The sequence below is a fragment of the Triticum urartu genome, chromosome 3A (genome assembly GCF_056163025.1).
Source record: "Triticum urartu cultivar PI428250 chromosome 3A, HENAU_Tu73, whole genome shotgun sequence".
In the NCBI taxonomy this organism is placed as follows: domain Eukaryota; kingdom Viridiplantae; phylum Streptophyta; class Magnoliopsida; order Poales; family Poaceae; genus Triticum; species Triticum urartu.
The window spans coordinates 589,888,343-589,909,505 of NC_141875.1; the positions used below are offsets into that span (position 1 = coordinate 589,888,343).

Here is a 21,163-nt window from a genome sequence, read left to right on the forward strand (position 1 = left end):
TGTTTCCTTGCTTCATGCGGAGGTCTGATGCCTGCTGAGGTGATTCTATATGGTCTTTTGCTTCCCGAGACCTGGTTCTTCTCGTATTGTAAATGTTGAGTGGTGTTAGTAGGTTTTTGCCCCCTAGTAGATGTCACGTTTGGCAAGCATCCACGGTGGGTTTCCTACTAATACTCCAACTCGCTCTCTTCCCTTTCCTATCTCCTAGTTTGGTCAGTGATTGTTTGGTTGGAATGCACTGAATATTTCCGTTAAGCTATTGATGGAACGAGGTGTGAGTCTAGTCTTAAAAAAAACTCCGCCATTACATTTGAGGTATATAGTTGAATGATAGGCTCCCGTATCGTGTCCACGGAAATGTCTGGACACGGTCCACAAACGGATAGTGTGCGCCTTGGAGATGCATGCACACCGAGGATACGCACAGATATCTGCCACTCTGCCCGTGTAGTACATCGTGCGTAGTAGTACTAGTATAGTACCCTGTGCCGTACGTACGAAAATTCAAAATTTCGAAAACCGGAGCGGGCAGGCGAAAGCAAACGGGCCCGGACTGCCAGCGGGACCCACATCTTGCGCAATCGACAACGGTTGCCGCGCCGCCTTCCTTCACTTTCCCCGTCCAGCCAGGCCGGCCGCTGCCGAACTCGCCGTGCGTGCTCTGCTCCTTCCCACTCTGTTCCATCCCTCCCTCCCGGCGGTAGAACCGAGACCCACAGCCGGCGGCCGTGAGCCACGACCGATCCAATCCACCCACGGTGGAGCCAGCAGCATTGCGTTCCTCGGGTCGGGGTTTGTCAGAGTTCTCGCGGATGGGGCCGGCGCCGCGGGAGGTGGTGGTGATCAGCAGCTCCGACGAGGAGGAGGAGGTGCTCTCCGGGAGGTCGGCTCGCTCGCCCGTCCCCCTGGGATGGGCCGCGAAGCTCGGGAACTCGGCGGTGCCAGCACCGCGGAGGCATAAAGGTAGGTCCCGTGCCGTTCGCGCCGGCAACGACGGCGACTGCGAGGGTGATGACTGCGTAGTTCTGGACGGCGACCCGGATAAGCCGGTTGCGGTTGCGGGTGCGAAGGGGAGGAGTAGGGGGGATGGCCTGCCGGGCGAGGTGGAGATCGTTGCGGTGAAAGGCGAGGTGTGTATAACAGTATAAGTGTATTGGCTTGTTCCCTTTCATTTTGATCCTTCCAAGAGCATCTGCTTGCATTTGGTGGGTAGCATACAAGCTGTAACTTGTTATGTTGAAGGCTGCGTGAAGAGATGATCAGACTGCTGATTTCATCGGTCATTTGTATTTGTTGCTTTAGAATCGATTGGGAATTTTGGTTACAGCTGAAAACTTTGTCAAATCCGTCAAAGTTGGGACTCAGATACCATCTGATTCAAATAACACAATTTTCGTGAAATTTGTGGCTTTAGAATCGATTGGAAATTTGGTTTACAGCTAAGAACATACTTTCTGATTCAAACAATATCTGATTCGTTGAAGTTGCATCATAACATACTTGTTGATTCAAATATCATAATTTTTCATCGAAGGTTCATAATTGGGTTTTCCAAAAGTTATACTATTCAAGTTGCAAATACTCCCTCCGTCCAAAAAAGCTTGTCCCTAAATGGATGTATCTAACACCAAATTAGTGCTAGATACATCCATTTGAGGGACAAGCTTGAGACAAGCTTTCTCGGACCGAGGGAGTAGGAAATAAATTGTCTGATCAAGCACATAATATGGTTCCTTGACTACCTGTCCTTACTGTCTATGAATCTCTGCGGTTTCAGTTCATGTTGTATTCGACAGACATGAGGAATTAGAGCTTTTCTGAAGAAATTATACTACACCAGTTTACCTGTGGTAGCATTCCTTTATCAGTCCAATTACAGTTACATTTACATGCTATGCTTCTGCAGATAGCATGCAAGGACTTCCCTCACTTGCGCCATTCATGTTCCGAGTTGCCCTTCAGCACCACTTCTCACACAAAGCATTGCAGCATGGTAAGTAGCAAGCATTTTTACTCCATGTCCTTGATTCTGTTCGCAATATGGTTACAAAGATTATCGTAGCAGAGTAGACAGTTGAGCCTCCACAATGTGATTAAATTACTGTTTTCCAAATGAATGCTCCAGCTCCATGCAAGTACTGGGGCAAAGGGCTCTCGAATGATGATCATTGCCATGCCACTGACAAGGAAACAAAGTGGAAAATACTGAGGCAGGCATTTAAGTGCAAAAGTGTGCCAGCATCTTATCCGGAGGAACGCCTGAATGTTGTGTACCAAACAACGCCATCCCCAAGACAGCAGGAATATTACGAGGAATACACACCAGAGGGGTACTCCGAGACGGACGAGGAGGCCACGGTGTGCATTGGGAACCTACCGTATGACATTGACGAGAAGGACCTTGTCCTGCTCTTCAAGGATGTCGGCATTGTCGTGTTCTCTGAGGTGAGCATTCTTAGCTCTTCATTGTCCTTGCCCGGTAACCGATATATGAAAATAGTGCCTCATATTCCTGATTCATGAGTAGTGTATGCACGACTAAATATGGTCCTGCAACTACTGGTAGCAAGACACGCAGTTCTGTACTCCCCCTGTTGTTATTGGTCATGTACATTGTTGAAATCCATAGGGTGAAGCTGCTGGAATCTAATAGTAATTGGCTGCTTTGTGAGCTTGTGTGATATCTTTATGTTGCAGATCGTACCTGTATGATCTTGTTTCGACCGATGTTTGTGCTGTGTGGATATGCGGGTTGATTGCAAGATCGTTACGTATTCATTTCTAGCCACTTGGTTTGGTCATTATACTCTTTCATTTCTAGCTTCTTAATAAACTCTCAAATAATTGTCTCATCAGTGTTATTGATAGGCGGTTAGACAATAAAGTTATTAAGACATGTATGGGTTTTCTTTGTTCTGAACCACAGTTTCTACTTTGTGTCTGTGCAGATCATTTATGACAGGGAAACAGGCGAGAGCCGTGGATATGGGTTTGTCACCATGAGTACTGCTGAGGAGGCCAAGAAGGCTGTGGAGATGTACAATCGCCGTGTGAGTATGTTTTATAAATGGTAACTTGGTGCGGCTACTCTCCTCAAGTTAAAAAGGGGCCTATTCTTTTGTCGTAGCTGCAGCTCATGTGCTCATAGTTGAGCAAGCATATGATTGCAGTATGGCTGGAATGTCTTCCCCTGTTTGCATTTGCACACCTTTCATGTAATAGGATCCAGTGGTGATGTGTTGTGGTACTGGTTTCTGGTTTACATACAAAGTTAATCATTTTCATGACAGTGCCCTTGGTTTCTGATTTATGGAACTCCTTAATCTGAAGCCCAACCTAATACATATCCTCATTCTGCCAATTTGTATACTAGATCATGCAATGTGTGACATAATTTTCTTCTTGCGGTTGTTATTACTTCTCGAGGCCAGTGTCACGTGTAATTGCTATGCTTAAGAATGTAGAGAATTTCATGCTTTGCTGACTTACCTTTAATCTGAACATGCAGGAGATGGACGGCAGGCCCCTGACTGTGTACAAGACAGCTGCTACCAGAGGTGCCCGGACAGAAGAAACACCGTCCCCCCATCCCAGTCGACCAGTATCTTCTTCGTTCAAGATCTATGTGGACAATCTTCCCTGGAAAGTGAGCAACTCTAACCTAAAGCAGCTGTTCAGTGACTATGGTGAAGTGGTCGGTGCTAAAGTTGTTTACCACCGCGGAAGAGAAGCCGGGCGCTCCCCGTTCGGTTTGGTCGCGATGGCGACGCGGCAGGAATCGGAGAATGCCATTTGGCACCTTAACAAGCAGGTCAGTCAGGGCATAGTCCGGTTGGTTTCCTGTCATTTGTTGTATGTACAGATGAAGCAGATTTGGTTTTACTAGGACGATCGGCATCGCAGATGTGATGCTAATTTCCAAGCAACATTTTTATTGCCCCAATGGAGTAATATGTCGTTGACACATTTTTCATGTTTTGATTTTGATGTCCGCAGGTTTGGTGGGGCCGCAAACTGCGAGTGCGAGTCGCAAGAGAGGAAGAGAGGAAGGGACACGGTGAGGGTTTTCGGTGCTGGATTTTGCAGGTTTAGCTAGGAAGGTGAAACTGGTCTAGATTCAGAGCCTCCATCAGCTTTCTTGCCATGCTTCTCTTTTTGCATTCAATGTTACTACCCCTGTAACAGACGAGTAGAAATAATAAGCAATTAGGCTTGGTTTCAGACGATTGGTATTTCAAAAAATATCTGTAATTTTAATCATCTTGGTTGCTGTATTCACTGCTAAAACAAAGTCCGCTACCTGTCCTTGCGTAAATCCGCCGGTGAGGGCTTGGAATAATTTTTCTCATTGCCTCGTCTGGCTGTAAAAACTACAGAATAAGAAGATGCATATGTTCACAAAAGACGTCCTTTGAGGCAGTCCTCTTATGCTCGCATTTGAGCTCAGTTCTACTTCGGTTCGATGATCATAGCAGCCTTCGGCCAACAAGGGAAACAGCTCCTAAATTGAATTTGAAACCTCCAAATTTATCCATCGCAGCTTCTCATGCGTCACATGCTGCATAAGTTTCACAAAAATTGGCCTGCTTTCCAGTCTGACCAGGAAAAACCCTGTCCCTGGTCACAAGCATGCGTAGCAGCACGTATACACACATTTTGTAAACAGATTTAACGGATTCAACATCTATAACACAACAGCTCTATACATATTGAGTAAATAGGACATTTGTCCCTTAACTCTCTCTGACACAAAAACGCAATATACGGACTTCAGGGTAAACGACACTACAGGCACGTACTTTACAACAGAGCAGTCTTTGACTCTTCAGTTCAGACTTTTTGTATGAGTACAGGCGAGCCAGGCCACTCCAGATCTATTGAGGCCCATCGGTGATTCTTCTCATCAAGCTGGCCAAAAAGTATAATGGAATAACTAGCTAGATTAGGGTTTCTAACTCCAGATACATCCCTGGGACCTGGAGGAACTACTCTTGAAGCTCCTCAGCCCTCGCTATGTACCTTACACTTGCGGCATGATTCACAGATTTGATCCCACAATATACGCTCTCAATGCAAGAGCTCAAGACATTGCCAGATGCTTTTCTGCTTTGGATGGTGGTGTAGATAGCGGAATATCATACGATGTGCGGAAACGAACGCCGTCGCCTATGTTCCTCGATACAGGGCAGAACCAGCATAGCATGTTGGGGCCTAGGACCTGTCATAGGGGAAAGAGTTGAGAAAACTGATGCCCCATGGTTCCTGTTATACTTTTAAAAGATAAATTTACATATTAAGAAGCATTCTGAACTGGCGTTTAGTAAGAAAAAACCGAGTCCATATTTTAGGAACGCGCGGGCATGCCCCCACTATCAAGTGTGTCCACTTGCACATTTCGAAAAAGATTGAAATATTCATAGTTATGTACTGTATGAGAATATTAGCAGTACCAAAAAATTGTGCAAAAATATGCATATTCCACACTAAATAAAAGGTTAATAATATTCGCAAAAAAAAGGTTAATATGAAAAATTCCATATAAACCATGCTGGACATAAGAGATAGCAAGATGTAATAGTGGTCTGAATTTTTCTTGCCAAATTTGCAGATATAAATGGTGTCTTTATTTTTGTTAACTTTTTTTTTCTGGAATACTGCATTTACACAGTTTGAATGGACAGGTAGAAAGCGCAGTCATGGACTTAGAGAGGCTATTAACAAAGTTACTGACAAGGCATTTGCACCATTGCATGGTAAACATACTTGAGTGCTGAAGTGTTTGCGGTATGTGTAAAAGAGAAGTGATGGAAAGAGTTCTTACCGAAACAATATTATGATAGACACCGAGATCATATGGATGATGGTAAAGATTTCCAGCCTTTTCTGCCAACCACATTGCCCTAACTCCTTCATGGTACTGCAAACCATAGCTACCATTATAGATAGGCAAACAATTAAGTCCTCAAAGCGAAGGGATCCTATTTTTCAAACCTCAATAGTAGTCTTATTATGTAAGATGAGGTAAACATGCCAGACCAAGAGGATAGACAACGCCAAAGTCATTACACCCACAAAGACGCCACAAATAACCTGCACATTTTTTACATTCTTGTGTTAGTTATCTAGAAGAATGTTTTATCAGCCAGCATTTTATATGCTGAAAACTGAAATGACTTTTTCAATTCACTTACTAACGATTTTCTTGGAGAATCAATTCCTGATTGTTCATCTGTAGGCACACTATGCACTACGCCTCCAATCATCAGAGCCTGACATAAATTTGAATCTTCTCATGGTCAATCACAACACAAGCATACTCACTAAAGTAAATCAAGGATATTAAAGTACCAAAGAATAGAAGCTTGCGGTTGCAGCATACAACACAAAGACGAGGAAAATTTTGTAATTCTCATGCCCAACACAATTGTTAATCCAAATACAGTGGTGGTCCTGCATAAAAAATTAGCACAAATGCGAATAAGAGCCACGCAATAGAAAAGTGCCACACGAATCATAGTCAATAATCAGCACCATTTTCAGAATACATCTCTTGCAGACACGACAATGATGTGCGCGAGGAGGTTTATAATGAGAACACTTCTGGCAGTATCTCAAATCACCACCCTGCAATGACAACATGGAGGCTGATAAGATATTATTAATAAGAATTAAATACAGACAACAAGGTAAGTTGTATCCTACTGTACATCAGCAAACACTCACATGGCTTTTCACTACACAGCAATGAACATCTATTTCGGTAACATAGATTAAGCTTGCCAAATTAACTGCAGGTAATATGTATGCGCATACAAGTCCACCCATACATCATTAAGCACTCCATGCAAGACTGGACCTATAGTTTATGTTAAGATATATGTATTATCGAATAAGTAACAAAAGTAATCTGTATGAGATTCAGGTATATCAAACTTTGTGCATTCTTGTCCCACCCTTCAGTTGAAAATGGCTCCTTTTATTCATCAATCAAATATTAACTATTACAGTCAGGGACCCATGTTGGGTCAGGAGTATACCAGACGTACACACAGAAGTTTTGGCAAAAGATAGGTATTTTATTTTCTTATTTTTAGAAATAGGAGGGCCTCCATTTTCCATTATGGGAAACCCCGAGAAGTTCTTACAGACTAGAAGTTCTGTGCAGCAGAAAGCTAACACAAAAAGCTATCTATATAAACATAAAAAACGGAAAATCCCTCTTGGTGACGAAGCACACAGAAAAGGTGCACCATCCAATGCTCCAACCCATAAGACCAGTCCGAACAAGGCACTGACAGCAACAGCTTGAAGCAAGCAAAAGAACCACATCTCAGTAAAATGTGCACATCTTAATATTTATACAGATCAACAATAGAGATAAAGAGTTTGTTGAGTAAAGCCGTTTGTTGACAACAGTAGTCTGTAAAGTCCTTGCGACGCAGATCGCAAGATACAGAAGCAAGGCAAAAAATACAGCGGAACAGCAGAGTTGAGAGGGAAGAGAGAGCAACTAAGGAAAAAAACAAATTTCTCTTTCATTTCTTGAGAGCAAAGACAACAGGAGTTATATATCCTTCCCTTACGATTCATATCCACCTGCTAAATAATCGGATATAACACACGCCACTACAGGTCACACGAAACACAAACATCAGCAAATTGTTAACCTCTGCTACTACCGACACCCACTTGTTCTTCGGGTTTGTCATTGGCGGTACTGGTGCCGGTCATGACATAAGCATAAATAAAATCCAAGCTGACCCATTGGTAGGACGCACAACTAACAACTGGCAGCTGTCGCAGCATTGGTTCATGTTTTTGATCAGTTGCGTCACCTTTGCGCTTGAAAATGGAAAAAAAATCTATGCTTATTCTTTCACTTTGTTTTTTAGTATGTTGTTCCCCTTTATGATGAATGAACTTTTATATCCTTCTGACATCCTTCAAGAAATTGGTAGCGGTTCATTGTCGGCATGCTGTGTTTTTTCCTTTTGGTGCGGAACAACACAGGCTTCTTAAAATGGTGCTACTGCTAACACTAATTATTTCCATAGCTATAGTTAGAGCTGAGACTTGTATTATACTAATAGACTGTGATAAATAAGCTAAAAATAGACCAGGGGTTTAATGATATAATGACTGCTGTGTTACATTTAGTGAGTGCGAATTCTTTGTGCAAGTTAAGGATGGTGAGTGTTACACCATGCCATCATTACCTTGCTTGCCACTACAGGTCACACGAGACCCAAACGTTGGCAAATGGTTGACGTCTGCCACTAACGACACCCACTTGTTCTTCAGGGTTTGTCGTTGGCGGTACTGGTGCCGGTCATATGACATAATCATAAATAAAATCCAACCTGACCCACTGGTAGGAGGCAGAACTAACAACTGCAGCAGATGGCGACATTGGTTCAGGATTTTGATCAGTTGCATCACCTTTGCTCTTGAAAATGGGGAACAGAAATCTATGTTTATTCTTTTAGTTTGTTTTTAGTATTGTGCTCCCCTTTATGATGAATGGATTTTTATATCCTTCCGACATCCTTCAAGAAATTGTCGGCGGTTCATTGTCGGCATGCTGTGTTTTCCCTTGTGGTGCGGAACAACGCGGGTTTCTTAAAATTGTGCTAACACTAATTCTTTCCATAGGTATAGTTAGAGCATCTCCGGCTGTTTGGCCCCCCAGCGCACCCGGTGAAGGCCTTTTGGCGTTTGCGCCGGCGGTTTTTCCGGCCTGGGGGCGATCGAGTTTCCAGCCGCGCCCCCAGGTTTCGCCCCCCAAACGCACAAAAATTCAAAGTTGTCTTTCCCGCTACCAAAAAACGCCACAAGTTCAGCGATCATCATGCCACGGGTCGGTGATCGAACATAGCCAAAGTCCGGCGATCAAAAGGGTAGGAACCATAGACATGGAGCTCATCAAACGACAGGCTCCTCTGTCGTAGGGCTGGCCAAGGTCGGCGTCGGCATGGGCGTGGGCTCGGCTTCAGTGCTCGAGCTCGGCGTCGGCGTTGACATAGTCGTGGGCGTAGGGGCGGTGGTCGCCGCCGGTCCCAACATCTGGTTCAAGATGAGGCCGCGCTCCGCCAGGTACCACACCTTCACCTGCTCGTCCATCGTCGACATGTCTGCCCCCATCAAGAATGCTAGGTCGGTGTTACTCTTCTTCGCGGCGACGTTGGTCTTGAGAAGGTCGAGCTTGACGTCCTACTTCGTCATCAACGCCGACCACCTCGCACCGGATTTCTCCTCCCTCTTGGTGGCGTTGCTCTTGGCGTCGGCGATGCATTGCTCGATAGGCGAGGGGGCGCATACTTCTTCGGCGGCATGGCGGGCGGATCTGGGGAGAATGGCAGGAGCGGCGGGTGAGAAGGGGGGAGGCACTGGGGAAATGGAGGGAAAGGGGCAAAACAGCGGGAAATCGGCCTGTGTCGCCGACAGCGCGGGCCCATGCTCCTTTTCGCTTTAGCTGGTGCCCCCCCCTCCCCCCCCCCCTGCGTTGGGTTCGGCTTGGGTTCGCCGGTTGTAATTTCGGCCTAAACCGGCGATAAACGAGGATCTGGGGGCGCGGCTGGGCCGTTTTTTCGCCGCCGGCGCTAAAAAAGGCGTCCTGGGGGCCTGTTGGGGGGGGGGGGGGGCGAGTGGAGACGCTCTTAGAGCTGAAGACTTAAACCCTCTGTTCACTAATGTATGACATTTTGGCAGTTTAAATTGAACTACCAAAATGTCCTACATTTGTGAACAGAGTATGTTATACGGAGTAATAAACTGTGTGATAGATAAGCTAAAAACAGAACAGGGGTTTAATGATATAAACACTGATGTGTTACATTTGGTCACTATGAATTCTTTGTGCAAGTTAAAGATGGTGAGTGGTGACACCATGCCATCATATCTTGCTTGCCATGTCAAATTGTAGTTTTTATTGATTACTAATTTTTTTCTTATAAACTATATGGCATCGTGTAAACAGTTTGTACTTTCATTTTCTGTTTTGTGGACTTCCTTGTTTTAGGTTGCAAAGTACTCCATCCTGAAATCCTGCAACCGTCACTAAGTACAGTGTGTCAGTGTGCAAGGATACAGAGCAGGACACTCGTCAGACCCATCTTGGACTTGGACATCCACCAGTCCACCTCCCACTGAGATATTGCCAAGATTGACTGATTGAGCTAAAAATGGCAAAGCAGCCTTCCGCTTCAAAGATCCAAACCCCACAGACGGAATCACCAGCTCACTGAATCTTGCTTCCAGGTAATGTTCTACCACATCTAAATCCAAGACCCCAAATGTCTGAGGCCTAATTCGGCAACCGGGACACAGGAGCCACCGGAGAGATCCCATCTTCGAAGCGGGATCTGGGTGTGGTGCCGGTGCGGGAAGAGGGAGGCTGGCGGCCGGTCATACCTTGCGCTTGATCTCATGGAGGGGGGTCTCCGTGTCCTCGACGTCGGGCACGAAGGCGGGCGGCACGCGGCCCGGGTCGCGCGTGACGACGAGGCCGTAGGCGGCGACGCAGGCGAGCGCGAGCGCGGTGTAGGCCGCGACGTTGGCGACCCCCGCCGCCGTGGCGAGCCCCAGCCACGCGGGGATCGCGAGGAACACCGCGGTGTAGTAGACGTACCCGATCGCGGCGAACACCGAGATTATCGGCAGCGTGACGTACCCCGGCCGCCCCGCCATCCGAGCAGCCTGGCCGCGGGGGAGCCGAGAGCGGCGCCGCGCAGCGAGCTAACCGAAGCAAAGCAAGCAGCTTGCTGGCGTCTGACGGGGAAAAGGGCGTGCCGGGTCGGTGTGGGTGCGATGTGATGGTGGCAGGCGGTATAGCGGCGAGTGAGACGCGGGCTGCGGTTGGTAGGCAGGTGGACGTCCGGAGCGCCGTGCGGTCCATGTGGTTGCCGGGGAGGCGTCCGGGTTTGGCTCGCGTAGCCGTCACGGCTGCGGCCTTTGCAGGTCAGAGTTAAATCATCCTAAACGATGAGTGTCACATGTGAGATGTATGGTATTTTGGTTTTGATGTTTTTGATGAAAATTTCAGTCACGTAACGATGACAATTTTCAGTGACATACGGCAAGTTTCTATTAGAAATAAACTGACCCACGAAAGTTGTCATGTTTGACAACTAAAGTTGTCATCCTCGTGTCACTAAACTTACCGTTAAAAATGTTCGAAGTTGTCATATGCTTGTACCTTACGTGTGCCACTTATGAGGGCCCCCATGTATTTGAGGAGCACATTTCCTCCGTTCTTGAGCGCTCGGCCAAGGTCATTTTGATTGCCTTTTTTAGGGGTTTTGATTGCCCTTCTGACCGATGAAGTTTGAATGTCAAAACTATGTTCTACTCTCTTCATTTCAAATTACTTGTCGTGGTATTAGTTCAAAAGAGTATAATATAGTGCCTATAGAATTTTAGAAAGGTCAAAATTTACAAACTTTGACTAATGGTTGTTGAGAAAAATATTTACATTTAGAATACTAAATACACATCATCAGATAGGTCTCTTTCATATTGTACTTCCTCTGTTCCTAAATATAAGTAATTTTAGATATTTCAATAGGGACTACGTTCGGAGTAAAATGAGTGGATCTACATTCTAAAATATGTCTACATACATTTGTATGTAATTTGTATTAGAATATCTAAAAAAGACTTATATTTATGAACGGAGGGAGTATATATATTTGGTTTTGTAGGTATAAGGGCATCTTTGAGTTCAAAAAAAGGGCATCTCCCACGTTGGCCCACAAATTCCCTCCCGCATTTGTCCGTGGATAGGGGGGTCGGTCCGCAGACACGAGTGCAGGAGGCAGCCATCCAATGCTATCATACATATGTCAATCAGCAAAGTGCAATTTCAAATTCAAATAAAAGTCCGATTCATAGCGCGCGCCGGATCACGCCAGTGTCGGTTCACATGCCCGATCACAACCGAAAAGAGGCAAGTATACTTTAAGTTTTGACATGTCCGACCAGAAAAGAATATAAGTCTGGTGCCCTGGTGGACCGGCAATCCGAGCCTCCTCCGCGCTCAAGCTGTCGTCGCCATCGGGTATGCAACCTTCGCCTTCGCCTCCTTCGACGCCGCCTCCTCCTACTCCTTACCCGCTGCCTCCAACTCAACTTTCTGTCGATGCAGCATCTTGAAGCAGATGGCTTGCACGATCATTCTTGTGTCGGCGTCCAAATACTCCACTTTCGAGGACAGCATCTTGGCTTCCTCCGCACCGGTTGCGATCTTCACCTTCTTTTCTTCGAGCATCGCCTTCCTCTCCTCGAGCATGGCCTTCTTCTCTTTGAGGCCATCTTCTCTTCGAGCGCTAGCTTCTTCTCGACCGCCTCCATCAACAGTTTGAACCTCTTCGCCTTCTTCTCCTCCTTGATGTCCGAGCGCTTGACGTATGCCTCCTCCTTGGACAAGATGTCCTCAAACCACTCTGTCATCTTGACCACCACACCTTCTCGCTTCACCCTCCCCCCTATTTCTTTCCCTGAAACCCTCTTCTAACCTTCTTGGGTGGTTCTTTTGTTGGGTCAGTTGGGTCACAAGTTTCTTTCTCGATGGCTTGGGCGGCAGTCTGGGCTATGAATAGGTTCCACTTCTGACGGAACAATGAATACCAGGTGATAAGGTCCTATACTAGGGGTGGCTAATGCCAAGGAGCCCAGCCTCATTGACTACAAGGGGGCCAATGGGCCCACAGTGTGGCGCTAACCCTAGGAGGCCTGATGACCTTATTGATGCCCAAGACTAGAGGGCAACGGCGCCCCAGATCGCATCCAACATGTAAACCCTAGGACCTCTAGTCTAGGGTTCCTCTTGATCATCTATCTTCAAATAGGATAACTCTCTGTAGCAACATCATACACCATTGTAATCCCTCCACTACAAAAAGAACACTTCTGTGATGATACGTGTTTGTCACGGTAGGTCACGTTTTCTGTCATACATGTACATCCATGACGATTTTATGACAGAATCAAGATAGTCATACATGTGATGTCGTAGAAGTGTTCCATGACAATACCAAAATTATCATCACGGAAGTGTCCACTTCCATGACGATAAAATGGCGCGTCATGGAAGCGCTTTCATCAAGGGTAACTGACACGTGGCATCCACCGTAACGGATCGTCGTTAAGCTATCGGGTTCCGGTTTGGATCTGATAACCCGTTAACAGCCCGGACCAATGGGGATTTTCCACGTGTAAAATTCTCAATCGCCAGAGGAACCATGTGTCGGCTCACCGTTGGGACAGATGTCATCCACTCATTGGACAGGAGGCGCCTATGATACGTCGACATGTGGCATGGCCCAACAGAGGCCCATTCAGGTGAAAAGGCCGGCCCGTTTGACTTGGTCAGAAGGTAGCGGGCCGGCCCATGGAAAGCCTATTAACGGCCTGTTTGCATATAGCCCATTTACAACCCGCTAACTCAAGGCCCGTTATGGCCTATCCGAATTGGGCCCAGTAGCGTCATCTGGGTCGTCCAATATGATTCCAGCCGGTTGTAACTTCCGGTCCATGTATGGCCCATGATGTCTTTTGACCCATATGAGGCCCTTTGTAACTCTGGGCCCATTAAAGGCCCGTGGTGTAAGTGGCCCATAATGAACAGTGTAACGCTTTACACCCATTAACGGCCCATTATTCCGTTGGGCCGTTTCCAGCCCATGTTACCTTTTGGCCTTCTAAGGGCTCATTTATTCTTGGGCTCATTTCCAGCATTCGCTTACTTACGGTCCATTACTGGCCTGTTTTGCTTGTGGGCCAAATTCAGCCTGTGGTTATAGTTGGCCCGTTTGTAGCCCGTTAACCCGTTTGGGCTATTTTCATAGCGTCATCAAATTTGGCGCATTAAAGACCCATGACGCCTGTCAAATTAAGCCCATTATACATTTTGGCCTATTAACGGCCCGTTATGGTCAGGCCATAAACATACGATTTCCACTCTAACCCGTTTACGTCCCATTTTGCGGACAGTAATTGGTCAACGAATAGTATGGCCCATGTTTAGCCAATGGATCATACGACCCGTAGAAGGCCCATTGATTATACGGCTCGTCGAGGGACCATGGATCCTATGGCCCGTAGGAGGCCCATGGTTACTATAGCAGGTAGCAGGACCATGGTTACAACGGTCCGTATGTTGCCCATGGTTATTGTGGCCTAGTTATAAAAAAATAGGTTATTGTGGCCACTAGAAAAACGCGGAAAAAGAACTGCATTGACTACAAGCAAACAACTAAACAAGACAATAAGGAAATAAATAAGCAAGCAACTAACGCTAGGCTATTACGGCTATTACACATATTACATCCACTGGGCATCAAAGTTCGCCACCAGTGCAAATATAGGGAATAAAGTAGCATATCACATAAACTGGTTGTCAAAGTTGGCGACCAGTGCAAATAAATGTCGCAGCAAAACAAGTCCAGAATTGAAACCACTTTAGAAGAGCTCAAGAAACAATATCCTGGGTACCCAACATGCTGGCAAGATGCTTAGCAAGCTTATTAACTTTCTCTTGTTTGGCACTTAAATCCTCCAGCACTTGCTGTTGCACCAGAAAGTATGCATCTGAATTCTGCAGGGACTTCCTCAGTCCTTCGGCTTCGTTTACCAGCACATCGATGTCTTTCAACTTTAAGTTGAGACTCAAGAAGACGAACTGATTCAGGCAGCGAGTTCGAAGAGCTTGTGCCGGCAGTAGTGGCCAATAACTCGAACACTACATCAATACAGGACTTTGGGGTTGTCTCACTGTCGTCAAGATAGTTTTTATCAGCTTTCTTGGAGACCAACAGGGATGTCTCACTATCTTGAACCTTATCTGCATTACTTCCTTTAGCATTGAATAACGGGGTACTCTTCTCCAATATTTTGTCTACATTCTAAAAGAGAAACAAGCAGACACATCACAGGTTTACCATGTTGTATATGAAACTCATTTTGGTAAATCAGTTCAGTAGTAAAGTGGACAGGATAATAGCATGAAACAAACATATATTTGTGTACCATGGTCACTGTATGGTCTATACCATTCTAGTTTCTGTTGCCAAATCAAGATGAGACAATGTCCAAATAATACCTGTTTAAGACAAAGCAGCATAGACAGAATATAAGTGTGGGAAACTACACAACAATAACAACACTTGTAATGTGCATGACATGAGAACATAATTGTTTATTCAATTGAAACTGAAATCAACATAGAGCAAGTTACAACAGCAAACTAGTTAAAGAAATGGGTTTAAAACGTACCTGTTGCGCCATTGGAGTTTCAATTCCATCCTTCAAATTTGAAAATAGTTGGTATGAGTAAATACAGTGATGCGAGAGCAAAGGAGTATGAACCATAGCTACAAAACCTGACCTGAGAAAAATTCTTCTTCTGCTTTAAGCATTGAGTTGGGGTTCAGAGTCGTGGTCCTTGTGCTTTGGGCACTGTAGTTTGATGACCCACAAGTATTGTAGCGACCCGACCCGAATGGATCAAGTCTCTGTGCTTAAGTGTCATCCCTGGATCGGTATGCTGACACACACAGTACTCGAGGATTTATAATAGAGGTAAATCACATGTGTAAAGTAACGTAAATACTATAACCTCAATCTAAACAGTGGAAGTAACAAGGTTGTGGATTCCCATCAACACCAACGGCAAAGTTGAGTGTAGAAATCATAACCCTAACGTATCACTTACTCGTCGTAAGAAATGCTGCAACATGAGACGCTGCAGCCACAGAGGGTCAGTACATTGAATGTACTGGCAAATTCACACCATAGAGAATGATGAACAATGGCTATCACTACATGCATATATGGCTGGTGGAAAAGCTCTATGGTTATATGTTTTTGCGAAAAGCCAATTTTTCCCTACTGCAAAGGAATAAATTTTATTTAACTATCATGGTGGTTGTTGAACATTGAGAATGGTTGACAGCATTCTCAATCCCAATTAAGTAACATCATTAAACCCAACAAAATTAATTTAAAATAACATGATGAGATTCACATGATAATCCAGGTACTAGATACTCAAGATGTCCATAACCGGGGACACGACTAATCATGATTAGTTTATACACTCTGCAGAGGTTTGCGCACTTTTCCCCACAAGACTCGATTGCCTCCGTTTGGTTTCTCGCACTACATGGTTTTTGAGAAGACGGATGACCGAGACATAGTCTTTCAGAAGTGCTAGCACCTTACGATGGATAGACTGTTACACCTACTTTCCCCTACATCTGCTAGTCTACCCTGTAAGAGTTCGCACGACTTAATCAACTATGCTAGAGCCCATAATAGCTTGTGGCTGCACACGGAAGTTTCTAGTGTGAAAAATCTCATGATCCCTTTGAGCCTGGGTGGCGGTCCATAAAAAAACAGGCAATCCTAGTCTACCCAGGTGCCTAGACAGGCAATCCTGGAATACCCAGGTACCTCAATCCACCCAGATGTGTGTTTAAGTTGCCACCTTAAGTAAACCATTAATTAACAATCTCACATCTGTCATGAATACTCTCAAAATCCAATCCACGTCTACGAGCATAGCATGGCAATGTAAGCATAACGTAATAGTAACTCCCAAAGGTTTGATAATAAACAGGTAATAGGTTCTACCTCATCTACTTCCCAACCCACAATTTAATTAGATCCTAATCATGCAATGTTAGAGGTTTGATCTAATGCAATAAAAACTGGGTATGAAAGAGGTATGATCAAAGTGTGAACTTGCCTGCAATGTTGATGAAGATGATTCACACTCATAACTCTTGATAGTTCTACTCGTCACACTCCGGTCAAATCTATCGTAAGCAAGCAATAGTAACCACACATAAGCAATCACTCAAAAGATCAGAAAGATAGAAGAAGACAATTCGGAAAACATCAAAACCAAGAAAATAACTCTTGCACATAAAACAATTTCTAACAGTACCAAAATTATATGAATTTGGCCTTATCAGAAAGTTTAGGTCAAGAGCTTCGATTTGCAAAAAGAATCAACTCAAACGGAGCTACGAAACTCAAGTTATGATCAAACGAAGTTTGAATACAAATCTGATCTAATTCAAATTTTAAACTTTTAAAAAACATGTTTAAGTTGTTTATCTGGATAGAGGAGATCATAATGAAGACGTGGGCGTTGGTTTCGTTGGATTTGGACAACTGAGTAAAAAGTTGTAGCCGTTTGAAGTACAGGGACTAATCTGTGAAGAAAATTTATCATGAATAGGTCCCTGACATAAATAAACAGAAAAAAGAAAAAAAATCTAAATAGCGAACGTTCTCTACCGAACACTACCGAACGAAATCGTTCGCTGGAGAATCCTAACTAATGAACGTCCATTGAATAAACCTAACTAAAAAGAAAACCGATCTAACCTAATAAACCGAGCTAAACTGAGAAAACCAGAAAAAACCAACGGTTTATACCGGTCGGCGGAGATCGAGCGTTTTTCGGTGAGAAAACCGGCGGCGGTGGCGGTTTGGATCGGCGGGCTTCAGCGAGGCGGTTGCACGGCGGTGGTGGCTGCGGACGGCGGAGCGCGGTAGCGGCGAGGCGAGAAGGCGGCGATGTGGCTTGGTGCGGCGACGGCGGAGCGACGCGGGCAGCAGCAGCGGGCGGCGATGAGCTAGGCGGCGGGGCGGCTCGCTTGCGGCGGCGGCGGCGATCTGCGGGAGGGGCGGTGCGGTGCGGCAGAGAGAGAGGCGGGGCCCGGGGCCGATTTTTAAGGAGGGGAGGGGGCGCGTGGCGTGGGCGAGGGGCCAGAGGAGGCGGCGGCGCGGCGGACTCCGAGGGAGGAGTCCCCGTCGGAGACGGCAGGGACGGCGGTGGGGAGCTGGGCCACAGCCTGGCGAGATGCTGGGCCGGCCCAGTCGGGGAAAGTTAAAAAAAACATTTCCAGACAAATAAAATAATAACGGCAAAAATAAAAATATTATATAGGCATATAATATATCAAAATTTTCAGAAAAAGATTCTCTACGACATGAACATTTTTATAACTTCAAATAAAATCCACACAAATTGAGATAAATCAAAGAGTGCTACTGGTCTATTAAAATCCAACAAAAATCATTCTAAAAATACCAAAATGATTTCAAATTAATTTTTCTCCAATTTTCTAATGTAGGGAATCATGTTAACCTATTTTCCATGTATTTTATTTTTGGAGAAAAATAATTTGAATAAAACTCAAATAAATCCAAATTGAAACCAAAAGGACTTTGAAATTGATCCTTTGAAACTCCCAACTCATATTTCATATAATTTGAAGAAGTCATTTTATCTTCGCTCGTGAAAATCATTGAGTTGCATAAAGTTTCAGAATTGGAAATATTCTCAAATGAAATTCAAATATTTTCAACACCCCTTGTCATTTAAATAAATGGAAGAAGTTATGTCATCTTCTCTCCAGGGTTTCATGGTGAAAAGAATTTGAATTCCCGGAGATCATAAATGCAAAATGAAAGTTTGGGAAAGTCCTTTTATTCCCTCTCATTTAACTTTCAAAAAGTTTCGCATTTCACTCAATCAATCACACAACAATCAAATAATCAATCAATCTATCTATTTATTATAACATTCCAAAATTTAGAATTTTGGGATGTTACAAACCTACCACCCTTAAAATGAATCTCGTCCTCGAGATTCGGAGAGGCTAGCAAGAAATAGGTTAGGTTCGGGGTCTCTTCAAAATTTCATCAATCGTCTCCTGGGTCTGGGTGCTACCACCCTTAGAAGCATGGTTACGGTTCCATCTAAACTCATATACTCCATTTTTATTGTTAACAGTGTCGGTCTTCTTGGATCTTCAGGATAATTCCTTATCCGGGCTCTTCCGGTAGAGGCATAACCTTTTCCTCAATTCTTTTGTCCTTTCATCTTGGTAAGGTTATTCTGAGATTGGGTCTTCTTAGCTGACGGGTCTGGCGCCAAAACTAAACAACTATCGATATCTCATGGTGGTCAACAATTTATGGTTTCTCCTGCAGGAAATGGGTCTGGGTTGAGCCTCGCCGTATAACCTACGGTTGGCAACAACTGCCGTGTACAAGGGAAAAATACTTACACCATTCTAAATTTAAACAGGGTTTTGATCGCCGTCTCTTTACTATAGGTAAGTCACTCAGATTTACCATCCCACATAGCAAGGCGAATAATAAGAGTAAGTCGGTATGGTGATCAATCCATCCCGCACCCAAATCATTACCTTGTATATGGTTTAGCGAATCTCGCATTCTAACACTCGGTCATCCTCACAAGCATTGCAGAATTTCTCTTGTCCACGAACTGCGTTCGGAATAATCCATTGATTCTGCAAGCCAAACAAACATCTATCATTCCTTCACCACTCTCAGATTTTGCGTAAACTCCTATAAAATCGTCAGTTGATAAAGTCGTAACTCCTTCCAGGGTTTTTCCTTCAGCAAGAGTGTGCTTGCTTCTTGGCAGGTTCTGGGGCCTGTGGGTTATGGCCCATCTCATCACTTGCAAACCTTGAACTCATCATCGGGGCAACGGATCTCTAATCCAACATCCAACTTCCAGCTTCCTAGTATACTAAAATCCATCCAGTTATTCTGTCTTCCTTCCTTCTGTTGGCACCAAACTAGGACATGATTTCTTAGACTCATCATGGAGTTTCCATTGATCCATATTTCCGACATCATACCTCTTTTATGTCCAATAGTAATTTATCTCTTCATCCTCGTGGGATATCCCACATACCGAGATAAAAACTTATACTTATGGAGTCCATATTCCACTTCGTGGAACATCATTATCCTTTCCAGGGTCAAGCGTCCTTACAGGGGAATATTGGCCATCTCTGCATGGCACTTCTTCAACTGGGAAACGTGAAACACATCTTGAACTCCTGACAGTCCTTCGGGTGACTCCAACTTGTTGGCCACTTCTCCCATACGCTCCAAGAGTCGGTATGGTCCTGCAAATCTCGGGGCTAACTTTCCCTTAACTCCAATTCGTTTAACTCCTCGCAGAGGGGCACACGAAGACATGCTCTTTCTCCAATTTCATAGACTACCTCCTTGAGTTTTTGAGTCTGCATAACTCTTCTTCCTGGATTGAGCTACCTTCAGTCTATCTTGAATCAACTTAACATTCTCTTCTGACTCCTTGATCACATTTCGTCCAAACAACTGACGGTCTCCAACTTCATCCCACATACTCTTGGGGTATCGCACATATCGAGACAAAACTCGTATTTATTTTGTTCGAAATCCACTCAGTGGAGTATCCTTATCTTTTCCATGGGTCAACGGTTCTTACAGGGTACTACCACCCTTAAAATGCACAAAACTTCCATAGACCATATTTCTAATATCCTCAAAAATGGTCAAAATCCTTCTTCATAGAGTAACAACTCATAAAATCCATATCAGTACCAACGATGCTAACTTTATTCATTCTCAAGTGATTACAATCTCTCGCTTTTCCATTACATGTCTCAACTCAACACCTCAATATAAAAGAAAATGTTCTCACTTCTACTACTCCATTTCCTTTGTTGCAAACTCACTATCTAGCACAAGTCCTTCTCCTTGGGGCATTCTCTAGCAAAGTGCCCTGCTCCATTACAACTAAAACATATTACTTTTGACGAGTCTCGAGGTTTCCTTTTTGGGCAATTGTTGAGGTAGTGCCCTGACTCCTTGCACCTGTAACAGGTGATATGACTCAGGTCCTTCTTGGAATCCAATCTGCTTCTCTTCCTGAACTTTTCTGTTCCAATAAGGGCTTCTATTTCTTGTGGGTCATATTCTACTTCCTCCGTCGGGAATTCTACTAGATCCCCATTCATACAATTCTGGGAGATGTGTCCTTCTTCTCCACATGAATAGCATGACTTGGTGCAGGGTTTAATTGGTTCTTCTTTGGGTGTGTCCCCAACATCTTCCTTCATCACAGCTTCTTCTAAAATTTCCACGAGGGCTCCTTTCATTACTTCTTTCTTCTGCTGGATGGTTCGTTGTACCATGGGGTAAATGTGACACTGAGCAGGATAGTGGGTAGTCCCTTCACACAAGAAACAAGTAATCTGCCTAGTTGGGCATTCTTCAACTGGGTGACTTCCTTCACAATTAGAGCATTCATCCTTGTGTTCTGTATGGTTGTGTCCGATTTCTCCAC

At 44.6% G+C, this 21,163-nt stretch overlaps 1 protein-coding gene and 1 pseudogene across 2 annotated transcripts; one reads left to right on the forward strand and one right to left on the reverse strand.

Moving 5' to 3' along the window:
• Nucleotides 1–565: 565 nt before the first annotated feature.
• LOC125545260 (29 kDa ribonucleoprotein, chloroplastic-like) lies at nt 566–4,518 on the forward strand (annotated as a pseudogene). Its single transcript, XR_015598588.1, has 6 exons — nt 566–1,130; nt 1,907–1,993; nt 2,080–2,445; nt 2,949–3,050; nt 3,509–3,811; nt 3,997–4,518. The product of XR_015598588.1 is annotated as a 29 kDa ribonucleoprotein, chloroplastic-like (transcript).
• A 136-nt stretch (nt 4,519–4,654) lies between these two features.
• Nucleotides 4,655–10,843, reverse strand: LOC125545261 (putative protein S-acyltransferase 16). The gene is made up of 7 exons (XM_048709151.2): nt 10,411–10,843; nt 6,532–6,624; nt 6,349–6,450; nt 6,192–6,269; nt 5,992–6,090; nt 5,822–5,917; nt 4,655–5,218 (listed from the first exon to the last, which is right to left on the reverse strand). Exons 1-7 carry the CDS (start codon nt 10,684–10,686, stop codon nt 5,081–5,083), a joined length of 882 nt encoding a protein of 293 aa, XP_048565108.1. The 5' UTR covers nt 10,687–10,843; the 3' UTR covers nt 4,655–5,080.
• Between the last annotated feature and the right edge of the window lie 10,320 nt (nt 10,844–21,163).

Bases quoted from the DNA above. Each gene is read 5' to 3' on its own strand.
- LOC125545261 (XM_048709151.2), bottom strand. From the start codon at position 10,686: ATGGCGGGGCGGCCGGGGTACGTCACGCTGCCGATAATCTCGGTGTTC. The intron at 6,091-6,191 runs GTAAGTGAATTG...AAAAATGTGCAG, and splicing joins ATTCTCCAAGAAAATCGTTA to GTTATTTGTGGCGTCTTTGT. The intron at 5,219-5,821 runs GTAAGAACTCTT...CCCCTATGACAG, and splicing joins TCTATCATAATATTGTTTCG to GTCCTAGGCCCCAACATGCT.